At 34.3% G+C, this 14,571-nt stretch overlaps 1 protein-coding gene across 3 annotated transcripts; it reads left to right on the top strand.

The window, feature by feature from the left end:
- Positions 1–612: 612 nt before the first annotated feature.
- Positions 613–13,934, top strand: LOC124987303 (serine protease inhibitor Kazal-type 12-like). Of its 3 annotated transcripts, none has more exons than XM_047556476.1 (5): positions 613–762; positions 8,916–8,997; positions 10,662–10,687; positions 13,400–13,527; positions 13,754–13,934. In XM_047556476.1, exons 2-5 carry the CDS (start codon positions 8,937–8,939, stop codon positions 13,797–13,799), a joined length of 261 nt encoding a protein of 86 aa, XP_047412432.1. In that variant the 5' UTR covers positions 613–762; positions 8,916–8,936; the 3' UTR covers positions 13,800–13,934. The 3 variants fall into 3 exon arrangements, with proteins under 3 accessions (XP_047412432.1, XP_047412431.1, XP_047412434.1); XM_047556475.1 differs by lacking the exon at positions 613–762 and adding an exon at positions 923–974; XM_047556478.1 differs by lacking the exon at positions 613–762 and adding an exon at positions 975–998.
- Positions 13,935–14,571: the final 637 nt, after the last annotated feature.

A 14,571-nucleotide genomic window follows, 5' to 3' on the forward strand; every position in this document is an offset into this window, starting at 1 on the left:
ACCAATACCATGCCGTTTTGTTACTATTGCTTTGTAGTAGAGTTGAAGATCTGGTATTGCGATACCCCCTGCTTCACTCTTTCGGCCAAGGATTGCTTTAGCTATTCTGGGTTTTTTATTCTTCCAGATGAATTTCATATTTCTTGCTCTATTTCTGTAAGGTACATCATTGGGATCTTAATTGGAATTGCACTGAATCTGTATAGAACTTTTGGTAGTATGGCCATTTTGACAATATTAATTCTTCCTATCCAAGAACATGGGAGATCTTTCCCTCTTCTAAGGTTTTCTTTAATTTCTTTCTTTAGTGTTCTGTAGTTCTCATTGTAGAGGTCTTTCACCTCTTTTGTGAGATTGATTCCCAAGTATTTTATTTTTTTCGAAGCTATTGTGAATGGGGTAGTTTTCCTAATTTCTCTTTCTGAAGATTCATTGCTTATGTATAAAAATGCCTTAGATTTATGTGCATTGATCTTGTATCCCGCTACTTTACTGAATTCACTAATGAGATCTAAAAGTTTTCTGGTGGAATTTCCTGGTTCCTCTAAGTAATACAATCATATCATCAGCAAATAGGGATAGTTTGAGTTCTTCTTTTCCTATTCGTATCCTTTTAATTTCTTTGGTCTGTCTAATTGCTCTGGCTAGAGTTTCAAGGATGATATTGAAAAGAAGTGGTGAAAGAGGGGCATCCGTGCCTCATTGATTCCTTTTTATAAGGTGAACTATTCTTGCATTCAGGAATGAAGCCCACTTGGACAGGTATTTGAGCCTTTTCCTGTGCTGCTGAATATGATTTGCTAGTAGTTCCTTGAGTAATTTTGCATCAATATTCATAAGGGATATCGGTCCATGGTTTTATTTTTTGTAATATATATTCCCATGTTTTGTATCAGAGTAATATTGGCTTCATAAACTAAGTTTGGAAAATTCCTCCACTTCAACATATGAGAAGGATTGGAGCTTCTTCTTATGTAAATATTTGGTAGAATACACCAGTTAAGTAATCTGATATACAGTTTTTGTTCATTGGGAGGTTTTAATTACTGATTAAGTCTCCTACAAGTCAGCTTTAATATTTCTTCATAATTCAGTTTTGGTAGATTGTGAAATTCCAGAAACCTATCCATTTCCTTTGGTTTATGCATTTGTTGACATAAAAATTGAAGTATAACTGTTTGTAGTATTCTCTTATAATATTTTATTTCTATAAAATTAATGGTAATGTCTCCACTTACATTTCTGATTTTTACATTTGAGTGTTCTCTTTTTTCTTAGTCAATTTGCTATAGTTTCACCAATTTTGTTGCTTTTTTTCAAAAACCAAGTTTTGGTCTTGTTGATTTCTCTATTGTTTTTCTATTCACAGTATTACTTATCTTGCTTTAATATCATCATTTTCCCTCTTTTTGGTTAACTTTGGGGTAGGATTGCTCTTTCATGTCTAGTCCCTGAAATTATTTAATTTGGTTCTTGTTGGGGTTCTTTCTCCTTTTTCAATGTACCTACATACATGTTTTTTGAGTACCAGTTTGATTACGAATAATAACACACATTTTATGGATTCATTTTTACCATAGAACTAATGATTTTTATCTTTCATATTTTGCTTTATCTCATTGGGGCAGAAATACCACACGAGTGAGGGCATTGCCAATGTTTGCTGATGAATCCCCAAGGTATAGAGCAATAAGCGATACAAAATTGGTGGTAATAAATGCAACGAGATAAATAACTTAAATTCATACCAGGATTTTTTTGAGATTTGTTATACATCTTGTAACATAATGAAATTTCTAAAAAAGCAAGTGTCTACAGAGTACAGACTAGTGAAAAGCAGCTGGTTGTAAGATACTAGAAGTGAGAAATGTGGTGTTCTGTGAACTAAATGTCCCGACCGATCAAAATATAGCAGCCCAGATCCAATGGAAGAGCCATAGGCTGATTTCGTCCACCGTCTCCAGCTTGCAATCACTGCTTTAGAAGATCAGCCTCCACCACTAGGGGGGAGCATGTTCTCATACAAAGAAAGATTTAGAAAATCCCAAGAGAAACATTAAAGGCATGTGGGAAAGCATGACATGACTATTAAATTATTAAAAAGAAAACAATACAACTAAGGTGAAATTCTTACCTAAAACGTCAGAAAGGATGAGATGTGAATATGAAATATGTAAAATGTCAGGGACCGGCTGGTGTTCAGGAGTAGAGTGAGGGGACAATGCAGATGCAGGAGAGCTAGAAGTGAGAAGTGAAGCAAATGGCACAAATGTCAGGTCCTAGCAACAGTCACCATTACCTGAATTATTTCTTCTTTCATATGAGGAGTTTGACCTAATAAACACAGTCCTCCTTAGGTTCTCATTATGAGGAAATCGTTTGCTTACCCAATAAAGCCCAACTCATTCTGTTGCAACAAACTTGTTGGATGTGCAATGCTTTTAAAATTTTATATTCCCAGCACCATCAAAAGAAAAAAAAAAGTTTTATAGATGTTTGCAGACATCATTAAATACCTTTCCACTGAGTATAAAGAGCCATTGAGCCCCTCCTATAGGTGTCATAACTAATTATAGGTTAATTTCTGGGACTTACTGAAAACTTTCATACTTTTTTTTTAATATGAGAGAACTGCAGAATCTTATGAACACACAGGTGTGAATTCCTGCTCAAACCTCTAAGAACACTAGCTTTTGTTTCTAAAATCCTGGAATCTGGGAAGAGACTTGCTGCTTCTATCTGCTAATAAGCAATGTACACACCTGGTTTGTAGGAAATTATTTCACCATGCTGCTTAGATGAAAAATATAACCTTGTAGAAAAACACTGAGAGGAACAGGAATGTGTAGTCCAGATCAAGGAAAGCAAAAATGTGGTAAAAGAGAATACTCATTATTTTTCATGGATTTCCTTCTTTGCTTCTCTTGCTCAAATGCATCTCCTCTAGGGGGGTTGTGGCAGTCTTTGTCCTTGCCATCAGTGTGATCTGCATATTTGTACTTAAGACAACCTGACAGTCTATTTTCCTGCAGAGTGCTGAGTCCCTGGAAAGAATTGAATTTAAAGTTGGAGGGATATGTTTGATTTGGGATCTCCTAGGAATTAAGAGTTAAACTTAAGTTCCTAAGGCTCAATAATGACACATATACAATAATGATTAGACTTCGCAGGTGTAGTTTTAGAAAAAATGAATAAATATGAAGTGCACAGAGTCTCTAAATTTTTAATGTCATATTTATCTTCTTTAACTTATAATTTTATTGTTTATTTTAAATTTAATTTAGACATGTCATGACTTCACATTTGATGTTTCAGCACAGGCACATAGTATGCCCTGACCAAATCAGGGCAACTAGCATTTTTCTCTCCTTGTATATTTATATTTTTCTCTTCTAGATCTTTGCAGAATATTCTAAAGCATTTTTAAATTCATAGCAAAATTAAATGGCAAATACAGAGTTCTTACAAACACCCTTCCCCCAGTGTATACCCACCCTCTTCCACCACTGTCCACCACTGGAGTGCATTTGTTATAAAAGATGAATCAATACTGACACATCGTTATTATCAACCGAAGTCCATGATTCACAGAGATTATTCTTCGTGTCCTACATTCTCTGTATATTTACAAATGTCAAATGATGTGTCCACCTCAATAATATCGTGCAGAGCAGTTTCACAGCCCCCCAAGTCCCACGTACTCCCCGTTCTCACTCCCTCCCTGAACTTCTAGCAATGATTGACTTTTTATTGTCTCGGTAGTTTTGCCTTTTCCAGAGTATCATGCAGTTGAAAGCATACATCATGTGTTCTTTTCAGATTGAATTTTTTCACTCAGAAATATGCAGTTGTTTCTTCTAGGTCTTTTTGTGACTATTTCACATTCTCCTCAGCATTTGCTACTGTCTGTGCTTTAGATTTTAGCCATTGCGATGGATGGAGTGGTATCTCAGTGTTTTAATTTTCACTTACTTAATGATATATATGTGGAACATTTTTTCATATACTTATTTTCTATCTTCTTTATCGAGATGAAAAGTCTGATTTTTCCCCAAAATTTAAAATCAGGCGGTTTATTTTACTATTGTTAACTTTCAAGAGGTTTTTTCAAAAACTCTTTATCTCATAAGTCTTCAGTAAATATTTTCTGGTCTGCAGTTTGTCTTTTAATCTCTTGATAGTTCTCCTTCAAAGAACAGAAGATTGAAAAGTTAATGAAGTGCTACTTATCAAGTCTTTCTCTCATAGATCAAACTTTGATGTTGTTTTTATAAAAATCATCACCAAAACCAAGGGTGTTTGTTTTCCTTGTATGTTATCTTCTAGAAACTTTTTGCCTTGCAAGTTACTTTTAGGTCAATGATCCATTTTGAGTTAATATTTGTGAGGGTGCAAAGTCTGAGTTCATGTGGAAGTCCATTTGCTGCAAAACTTCTTTATTCACTGCATGGCCTTTGCTCCTCTGTCATACCTCAGTTAGCTATGTGTGTGGGAGTATTATCTGTGTTCTCTGTTCTGCTCATCCGTTTGTTCCTTTGTCATTATCGCACTACATTAATTATTGTAACTTTATACAAAGTGCTGACAGGGTAGTCAGTCCTCTGACTTTGTTCTCCTCCTTCAATGTTGTAACAGCTAGCAACCTCTAACATTTTTTACGTCCCTTTTTTGTTCAGAATCTTTAAACTTGATTTATATATTCCAAAGCAAAATGATAATATTGAGAAGAAGCTGGGCTTGGTGGTGCACACCTGTAATCCCAGTGCTCAGGAGACTGAGGCAGGAGGATCATCTTAACCTCTCAGAGAGACCCTAAGCAACTCAATGAGACCCTGTCTCTAAATAAAATATAAAAATGACCCAGGGATGTGACTCAGTAATTAAGCATCACTGAGTTCAATCCACTGTACCAGAAGCTAATACTCTTCTAAATATATTTAAAGGCATATAAATATATTTCTATTTAGAATAGTATAAATATATATATTTATGCATATATAATGTAATATATTTATATATAATACATTATATATATATATAAATTGTATATACCAAATATGTATTATATATTTATACTCTTCTAAATATATTTATATTTATATTTACCAGCTTCTGGTAAATGACAGTAACAGTCCCATGTGTGATGTATCTATTTTTTGCTTTATATGCTTTACAATTCATTTGCAATATTTTAATATTACATAATATTAGGAATTCTAATTCCAGGATACCAGATCTATCTTTATTCTTTCAGATTATCCAAATTCGTTTAACTCGCTGATTTTCTCTGTCTGGGTTTCCAGAAACTTGTAGATCTAAAGTTAATATTTAACCATAATAACCATTAGCTCTTATAATTGGCATATTTATTTCCTTGGCATTTACTGTAACTTTTCTTTTTCAAAATCTATTTTAAAAATTATGGGTATGTATGCATTTTAGAATGAGATATTTCAAATCCTTTCCAAAGACCAAAAAGCAGAAAGTTTATGAATAAATATGATAATGATTATATGGGATTCAATATAATTTTTAAAACTACTGAGAAGTAATATGAATAGCCAATTTGAGAACCCAGAACTTGCACTTTTTTCTCTTACATAATGGAAGATTTAGTCTTACCCCTAATTTAGCCATTTCTCTACCTTAGAAAATCAATGGAGTAACATCCCTGACCCTTGCAAGATCTGTGAACCAGCAGCTAATTCTCTGTCCTGAATAAGTGAAGCCTATAAATATTGACCTTTATATAATGGCCAAAAACTTTCTTGAAGCATTGTTAAAGGTTAAAAAAAAAAATAGAACTGAAGTAATGAAGATACTGATATGAGATGCAGTAAGTTAGTAAGATGAGTTGTGGGAATGAATATTTAATGTCTTAGTCCAGGACAAAAAACATTAACTGGAACATTTACACAACACTCCAGTGCCCCACAACTCTTACCCCCTTTAAGCTATTTTCCACAAAGTACAAGCAGTGATCTTTGTAATTATTTTCAATCATGTTACTCTTGTATATAAAACTTATCATGTTTAGATTAGGAATGATACAAAATCTTTAGTATAGAGTTCTAGTTTTGGCCAAAATGTGGTAAAAGGAATTGGATTTACACTCCCACCTGAAACAACCAATAAACTAGACAAATGCGTGAGACATGTTTTTATATGTTGAACATTAGGCCCAGGATACTAATCCTTAGGTAGGAAAGAAATGAGGTGAGTCCTCAGATGGCAGCAGTCAACTTCCTGGAGAGAAGCCGGGTGGAAAGCACAGGAAAGGAAACCTGAGCAGAGCCTCCCCAGTCTCCGTCAGTGGGAAGAGGGTAATAGGGTTCATGGGACAGAGTGGCAGAGCTCGGGAGATTTGCAGAGGGACACCCTCTAGTCTTCAACTGGATGATGATCACCTGCATGTGCCAAGAAACTGCATGAGGCCAGGAGAACTCGCCCAAAGGAGCACACCAAGGACAACCCTGGGTACTCACAGAAGACTGAAAATGTTTTACGGCCCCACTAGACAGAGTGGAAAGCATCAAAATACACAGCACGTGATGGGGTGTTCAGAAGTGCGTTGCCTCTGAAGTGAATTAAATGGACCCTAGACAGAGGCTGTTTTGGTGAGATTTAAAAAAAATCTAAAACCAATCATAAATAAATAAATAAATAAATTTTTAAATGAACTACTTCCAAGTAATTTAATTTAATTTCAATGCATTAAAGGACAGATGAAACTTATTTGTAGAAATAACGAAAATATCCAATGACCAACGAAATAACCAACCAGTGTAACAAGTGCCTGGTATCCACAGAAGCAGGAAAGTGTAATTTATGATCTGAAAAAAACATCGGTCATATAAACAGAAGAAAAGACACAAGTTACAAACAAGTTTATTAAATCAGTTATCCTTTATATTCAAGAAAGTAGAAGAGTTTATTTAGCAAATCCAAGCAAAACATGAAGAAAACAACTGAAGTGTGTTTCTAAAGATAAAAGAAACCATTATTATTGAAAAGAAAAATGTACTGTATAGTACTTAACAGCAGATTAAATGCTGCAGAAAAAAAGATAAGGAAACTAGGAGACACCATATTATAAATAAATAGAAGTAGAATAGAGAAAAAATACAAAAAAAAAAAAAAGCAGAGAACATCAGCGAATTGTGGGGCAACTTCATACAGACTGGCATGGTGACGCTGAGATGCACATTTTGAAAACAACAGCAATTAGAATTTTTCCAAATTTGATAAAAATTTCTAAGCCCAGAGATCTATGGATCTGGAATATAAGAAGCATGGAAGTCCTTATCATATCCCTTAACTTTTACCTTGAGGTCCATCTTTGCATTTGAATCTAAACATTACTCTTACTTACAAAAAAATAAATAAATAAAGCACATTTGTACTTATTTCCTTTCTTCTAATTTTTTATTACCTTGGAACATCTGTTGTTCCTGTATGTGTCTCAGTGCCTTTTAATGACTCTCAGGGCCAAGCCCTCTGTGAAGCCTGGTCATGAGCACCTCCTCTCTGCCCTTTCCCCACACTAACTTCTGGTGAATATGTGAATATGCTCTCTTCGGACCTTACCTGTGTATCTCTGTATAGCTTTAATCAACTTGTTTTCTTCTTCTATTACCTGGGAGCTTCTCTTATTCATGTTTAAATTCACAAAATATAATAAAGTTCCTAGTAGGTTCCACCTTCAAGTGTTTAGGAATGAAGAATGTATGCACTATGAATATGTCTTTGTTGTCACTGTTTTCAACATCGAGTAACACCTGAAATTAATCAGTGCTCAATTATTATTTTTGAAGGAAGGAAGGAATTTTTATTGGCTCACATTTGCAAAATCAAATGGTGCTTATATGCCTGGATGTGCAAGACATTGTTCTGGGCTGCAGGCACAGCAGAGAAAAATATCCACAAGCTTGCATTCTAGCACGCATGTGCCTGCATTTGTGTACATGTTCATGCATGTGAAGGTTTATTGTTTTATTCAAGTAAATAATTAAAACAAAGATAATTTTAAATATTGAATATCCTTATGAAGACGGTGATCTTGTTTAGGGTGGAAGTATTTTGAATGGTCAAGAAATCCTTATGGAACAAATAACACTTAAGCTCATATTTCTAGAAAGAAGAAACAAGTCATTCAGATTTCTGGGGTTCATTTTCCAGGCAGATGAAACACTAAGAGCAAGAGCCCTTAAGGAATGAATGATGTATTTGAGAATGAGAAAGAAGAAAAGTTCAGGTGGCACAAGTTACCTGTAAAATGCTTGCTAAAATGAAAAGAGTAAATAGGTGTTCTCACACATACACTGCCTAAGAGCAAGCGATTAGGAGAAACAACCCTTGAATTCATATTCACTCCCATTGCCTAGAGTTTCTACTTCAGTTACCATTTGGGATGTTCTCTTACTCTGCTTAATAAATTCCCTGACCTCAAAATTCCTCACATCAGCATTTTATTTTCCTGGTGGTTGTGACATCAAACTTTATTAACATTATGCACAAATTGTTCAGATCATCCTGCAGGTCATGGCTACTTGCAAGTTTTGTGACCCTAAGGCTCTGCTGGAGGCAGGTACAAAATACATAAATTGAAAGGTAATGACTTGATTGCAATTATCACTGTGTGCTGAACAGAGAAAATTCTGGGTGTGTTATTTGTAGTACATTTCGGTCTACCTAAACATAATTTTGACCATTGTTTCTGACTGTTTGGAAAAGGACTGAAATAAGCTTCTTTGGTTTGTAGTGTCTCTATTCTTTTGAGAAATAGATTACAAAATCAGGGTGGAGGATGTGACTGAAAAATGTATAGGTACTTAGATTCATGCATATGGATCCACTTATAAATACAGCCTTTAGAACACCCACAGTGTTGAACTCTATTAACATATTTCCTACAGACCTTGCAGATCTCATTGACCATGAAGCCATCAGGAGCTCTTCTGCTTTTGGTCAGTGTGGCCTGTTTGTTCCTCTTCACAGGTGAGTTGCTCATATTTGTACATATGGTATTCTGGACCAGACTGGTCAATGTCAGAAGTTATGATGTTGTTGTTGTTGATGATGATGATGATGATGATGATGATGATAAGAGTAGTTAACGAGGGTGACAACCCATCACACTTTTTTATTTAAAAGGAACTTTAATGCACAAGTTAGCTAATATGATTTTTTCTATAGTACTATACAAGAAATAGTTTTATCAAATTCTGAGAAAAAGAAAAGTCACATCCCATGAAATGAGAAGGCTGTGTTAATGGGCCCCAAAGGGCTACTTTGGGAATCCTAAGCCAGTTGTGTTCTCCTCTGAAGGCCACAATTAACGGCTTAAGGTTACAAATAAGCTTCATTCTTCAGGAAGAATTTTCTGTTGAAATTAGAAATTCTCGGGCTGGGGAGATAGCTCAGCTGGTAGAGTGCTTACCTTGCAAGCACAAGGCCCTGAGTTCGATCCCCAGTACCGCAAAAAAAAAAAAAAAAGAAAAAGAAATTAGAAATTCTCGTCCAAAGTCACCTTTAAGAAATTCTTATCTAGAGAACTTCAAGTTCATCAGAATGTTGGAGACATTTTACAGAAAACTGAGTCATTCTTACCCTGTGGATAAGCAAAAGGAAGAAATAAAGATGATTATGGAGAGAGAGAGAGAGAGAGAGAGACAGACAGACAGACAGACAGACAGACAGACAGAGACAGAGAGAGAGAGAAATAGTGGAAGCACCCAGGACTGAAATTCTAAGATTTTGCTTTTAAATCTTCTTTGCTATTATCTCTTTCTTTAATACCAAACAAGTCACTCCCTTTCTATGACTACTGTTCATTACAGGCTAATGGCTCATGTAAAATTTATATGCTCTAAGATTCTAAGGCATCTGGGTTTGGTTCCCGGTTCTACATTTACAAGGTGCATGTACTCAGACCAAGTCACTTGACCCAGAGTTCAGTTTCCTTGTCTGTAAAAGTGGGGTTGTATGACTGAACATATGCAAGATTTAATGCAATGCTTAAATGGAGAACTTCCCCAGTAGATGGTAGAATGATGTTAGTGGGAATGGTGGTAAATCCTATGATTCTTTTCAGTGATTCAAAATTATTTTGTATTACCTTGTTTACCTATTGCTTTATCTGTCTGTTAATCACATGGCTTGAGTTTTAGAATCTTCAACATCTTTCTAGTAAGTATATACCTCCTTGACAAAGAATAAATCAAGAGCGTGCCTTTGTTTCTTCAGGTACAGCCTCCTTGTAAGTCAAGCTTTAGAGATGAGAGAAGTAAGATGTATAAAAGTCACACAAAAAGCAAACACAGTCAAAAGAACTTTGTACTGATGGTTTATAATGTGGCCTCTCACTCAGTCAGGCAGTTAAGAAACTGTGTGTCTTGGTGCAGGTTTTCTCTCTTTCAGGGCCTCAGTTCCTTTTAAAAATTTTTTTCTATTTTATTTTGTTTTTTTTTTTTTAAGTTATATGTAACAATAGGATTTATTCTGACATACTCATAAAAGCACAGAATATATTTTATTCTATTTCAGTTCTTCATCCATAAAGCAAAGCAGAAGTAATGGAAGATCTCTGAGGTTTATTTTAACTGTAAAATCATGGAACTCTGATTCATTGTGACTTATCAATGCCTGTTCTCTCGTTGCAGAGGCTGTGAGCCACAGAAACCTTCGGGTATGTGCTTCTCTCTCTCGCAGGCCCTTTCTTTTCACAAGTCTTATACTATGGTGACCCTAGATGGGGAAGCACTGTGGCTCTTCCCCCTGGTCTTCTGCGCTCACGTGGCTGGTCTGGTGAGAAGTTGGGATGATTGTCCAACAGGAACACACGGTTCTTAAGTGTCACCACTGGCATTTTTGCATATTCCTCCATGGGGGGAAAAGTTGGAAAATTACTTCCTGTTTTCCTCAAATAACACATTTGCATGCAAGGATTTTACACTCAAAGGCTTTATAATCATAGTACAGTATCTATAAAAGGGTGAGGTGAATGCCATTTATTTTTCAAATCAGGATAATTTTGAGTGAAAATTTTGCTTAGAATAGTTACAGCAAGAAGGTCATCATAAACTGAGTCTATCTCTAGTAACCCATAGGATGTGGTCACTCTAGATCTTAGTACCATGTGCATAAAAGTCAAAATCGATGCTTGGTAAATACACATTCCTGATCCCCACACATAGGTATTAGACATATGAATTGAATACAATCTCTAGGAATGTGAGGCTCAGGAATCTGTATTTCAAGAAATTCCCCAATATTTTTGATACATACAAAAATTTGGGAATCACAGCTCTAAATTTCTCTTAACAAATTTGAAAACAAAGGACATAGTTGCCAGACTCATACAGATCTCTTTAGAACTTACTTTACCTTTCTCCTCCAATACTTCATCAATAAAACTCAGCTACTAATAATACTTAATTCATAAGCATATGAACTAATTTATGGACAGCCTATGGAAGAATGTTTAGCTCATAATAAATGCTAAGGAAAAATAAATTACTATTAAACTGTAAATTAAATGGTTTGATCTTAATGACCAAGTTGTATTTATAATTTTGCTTTTCTAATTGAATATCAAATATTTTAAATATGTATAGGAAAGAAACAATTCTAGCACGTTTTTAAACATTAATTCATTCAATAAATACCCTCCACAGCTCCACAGGGGCACTTGAGAACATTTTGTCTAACACTTTATCTTTATATGATTCTCTCTTACTTGTAAATTATAGATATTTTTTCCTCTTATGAAGATAATATCCAAACTATTTTGCCTAGTCCATCAGTTGACAATCTCCTTGTTCAACCTCATTCATTTTCTACTAAACAATGACTAGAAGTTTGAACCACACTAATGGCCTAGTCTCCCAAGTATGCCAGGATCACTCATGACTGCTAAAAGTTGATCATTCTGGAAGATATTTACTACTACTGTCTGTATTAAATTGATATTTCTCATTTGGAAGGAACTTCTTATACCTCATTTCATGTGTCCTGTACCTATTAAAATGACCTAAATACAAAATAACTTCTATTCTGTATTTGTCTCAAGCAAGGAAGGATTGTTTGCTTTCCCATTTGAAGGTATATTAGAGTATTAACATACTAAATTCAAAATTTATCATTTTATGTTACCCTTCACTGATTTTCTCTTAAAATATGAGCTCTTTTAGGTCAGAGTTTTGTTTTGTTTTGTTTTTTAAATCTTCATGCTTTTTGATCATGGCACTAACTCAATAAATACATTACTGGATCAATGCATAGACAAATTTAAGGATGAATGAAAGATTCAGTAAATGTTAGAGTATTCAAGAAAACAATCAGATGTGAAATACAATATTACTTCCATGTTTTGAAAATTAGCTTGCTATAAAAATGTGTTTTTTTTATCTGCACATGTACTACAAACATAGTTCTAAATATGTTGATGAAGAAATCTAAAATTGATTTTTTGAGCTTTATTTTTTTAAAAAAAACTTGCTTTTCAGCAATTTATTTGAAATAATTTGATTTCCAAAAAAAGGATAAGAATAGTTCAAAAATTAGCATAAACCTTTAACTCAGCCTCCTCAAGTGTTAACTTTATATATAACCTTAGCAAGCATCAACATTAGGAAATTTTTACCGAGATATAAGAATTCACTAATCTATCATCTTGTTCAAATTCCCACATAGATCTAATTTAAGATAACATTTGATTATTTTTGTCTTTTCAGGATCCTCAGTTCTTTTTAAGGCAATAGCTACTTCCTTGGGGAAAAATTTAGCTGTAGGGTTTTAATTAGAGCATTGATTATACTGCCTTGGAAATTCAAAGTAGTGCCACTCAGTGGTTTACCAGCATTTGCTGGGTAAATAGTGAAGAAATTAATTTTATCCATTTATGGATTTAAACAAATGAAAACAAAAAGTGTTCTAAACAAAAAGAGAATATATATAAATTTCTAGTAAAATGAATCTCCACCTCACTAAATGTCAACTTTTGATTCAAAAACTATGGAAAGCAGTCATCTGCACCAAATTAATATATAAAAAGAAAGGAGAAGGAAATAATAATAGTTTATCAGTAAAATGAATCATGTTACATCTTTATGTTGGAATATTATACCACAAAAGTATTGTCTTTTAGAATATGCAAAATATAACAGGAAAGTGATAAAGAATAAATGAAAGTTTAGTATAGTTCTATTTTTACTCTTATTGAAATATAATACATAGAGAAGAGGGAGATGGGCAGAAAAATAACAAAATGCTTTTGGACTTCAGTCTTTTGAAGAAATTTCTAAGCACATAAGTCTAATATATTTTTTTCATTCCTTAAGAGAGCAAATGATGTCAATGACATTTTTCATCAAATAAAGTCACTTCATTTAAATTGCAGGCTTTGTGCAGCAACTATGAGAAGAAACTAGCTACAGATGGAAAATTCTGCCCAAAGACCAATAAACCAGTGTGCGGCACTGATGGGAAAACTTACCCAAGTCTCTGTGAATTCTGCAAAGCAGCTATGTAAGCACATGGAAGCCCCCTTACATGGGGTCAACGGGATATGAGACAGGGAAACTATTAAAATGTTATTATTCAATGTACATTGTAGATAATTCTCATATAAAACAATATTATTATCCCCCACCTGAGACTTAGGAAGTGTAAATGCCCTCTCCCAGTTCACCCACCTGGGATTAGTGTATTTCTACTCCATTTCATCTCTGAATAATTTCTTTTTTTCTTTCAGAGAAAGAATTGGAAAACTTGATTTCAAACATGAAGGGAAGTGTTGATTCGTTTGATGTTGCAATAATGGAAGCACCTTTGGCTTGCTTTAGAAAATGTCTTCCTATTTCCCCAGTCTCCATTACAATGTATTTCCTATCAGTTAATGTGCACAAAAGGCAGTAGTTTCAATAAAAATCATCCTAGCAAAATTTCTACATTGATGTTCTTTTCAGGTAATAATGGAGGTACCTTTGTTTAATTGAGTTAGAATAATTGCTATACCACCTAAGTATGAAATGATACAATTTGGAAATAGTAGAATGTTACCACCCTCAATCAAGAATTCTCCAATCAGTGCTCAGTTTTTCAGAAGTTATGCAGATGAACTCAAGGAAAATAAAGCTGGATCCAAGGAATTAAATATGCATAATCTGGCACAAATTAACAGTCTTTAGTACATGACATATATTTGGGAAGTGTTTTTCCATAAGTAACACATTGACTTTGTAACAGGTGGAATAAAATGTCAGCCACTTCAGTCATTGGGCAGCTGCACAGGTTCTAAGGCAGCTGAAGCCTATAGTTTGCTGGTCTCTGACTTTATCAGTTAAATACAGTGTACCAAAGAAAATAGAATTTTCTATATGTGGACAGATGAGAAAAAACTTGAAAGTGCAGATTCATTATTGTGTTGTAGATGCTTAGAAATCTAGAGATGGATGGACTTTCAGTCACTTTTAGGAAAGACAAAGTATTCCAATTAACTAAACTATGGTTTGATACACACCTACTTAGAAAAGCTCAAAGAATTAATTATTCCACTTATTAATTCTACAA

The sequence above is a fragment of the Sciurus carolinensis genome, chromosome 6, assembly GCF_902686445.1.
Source record: "Sciurus carolinensis chromosome 6, mSciCar1.2, whole genome shotgun sequence".
NCBI classification, from domain to species: domain Eukaryota; kingdom Metazoa; phylum Chordata; class Mammalia; order Rodentia; family Sciuridae; genus Sciurus; species Sciurus carolinensis.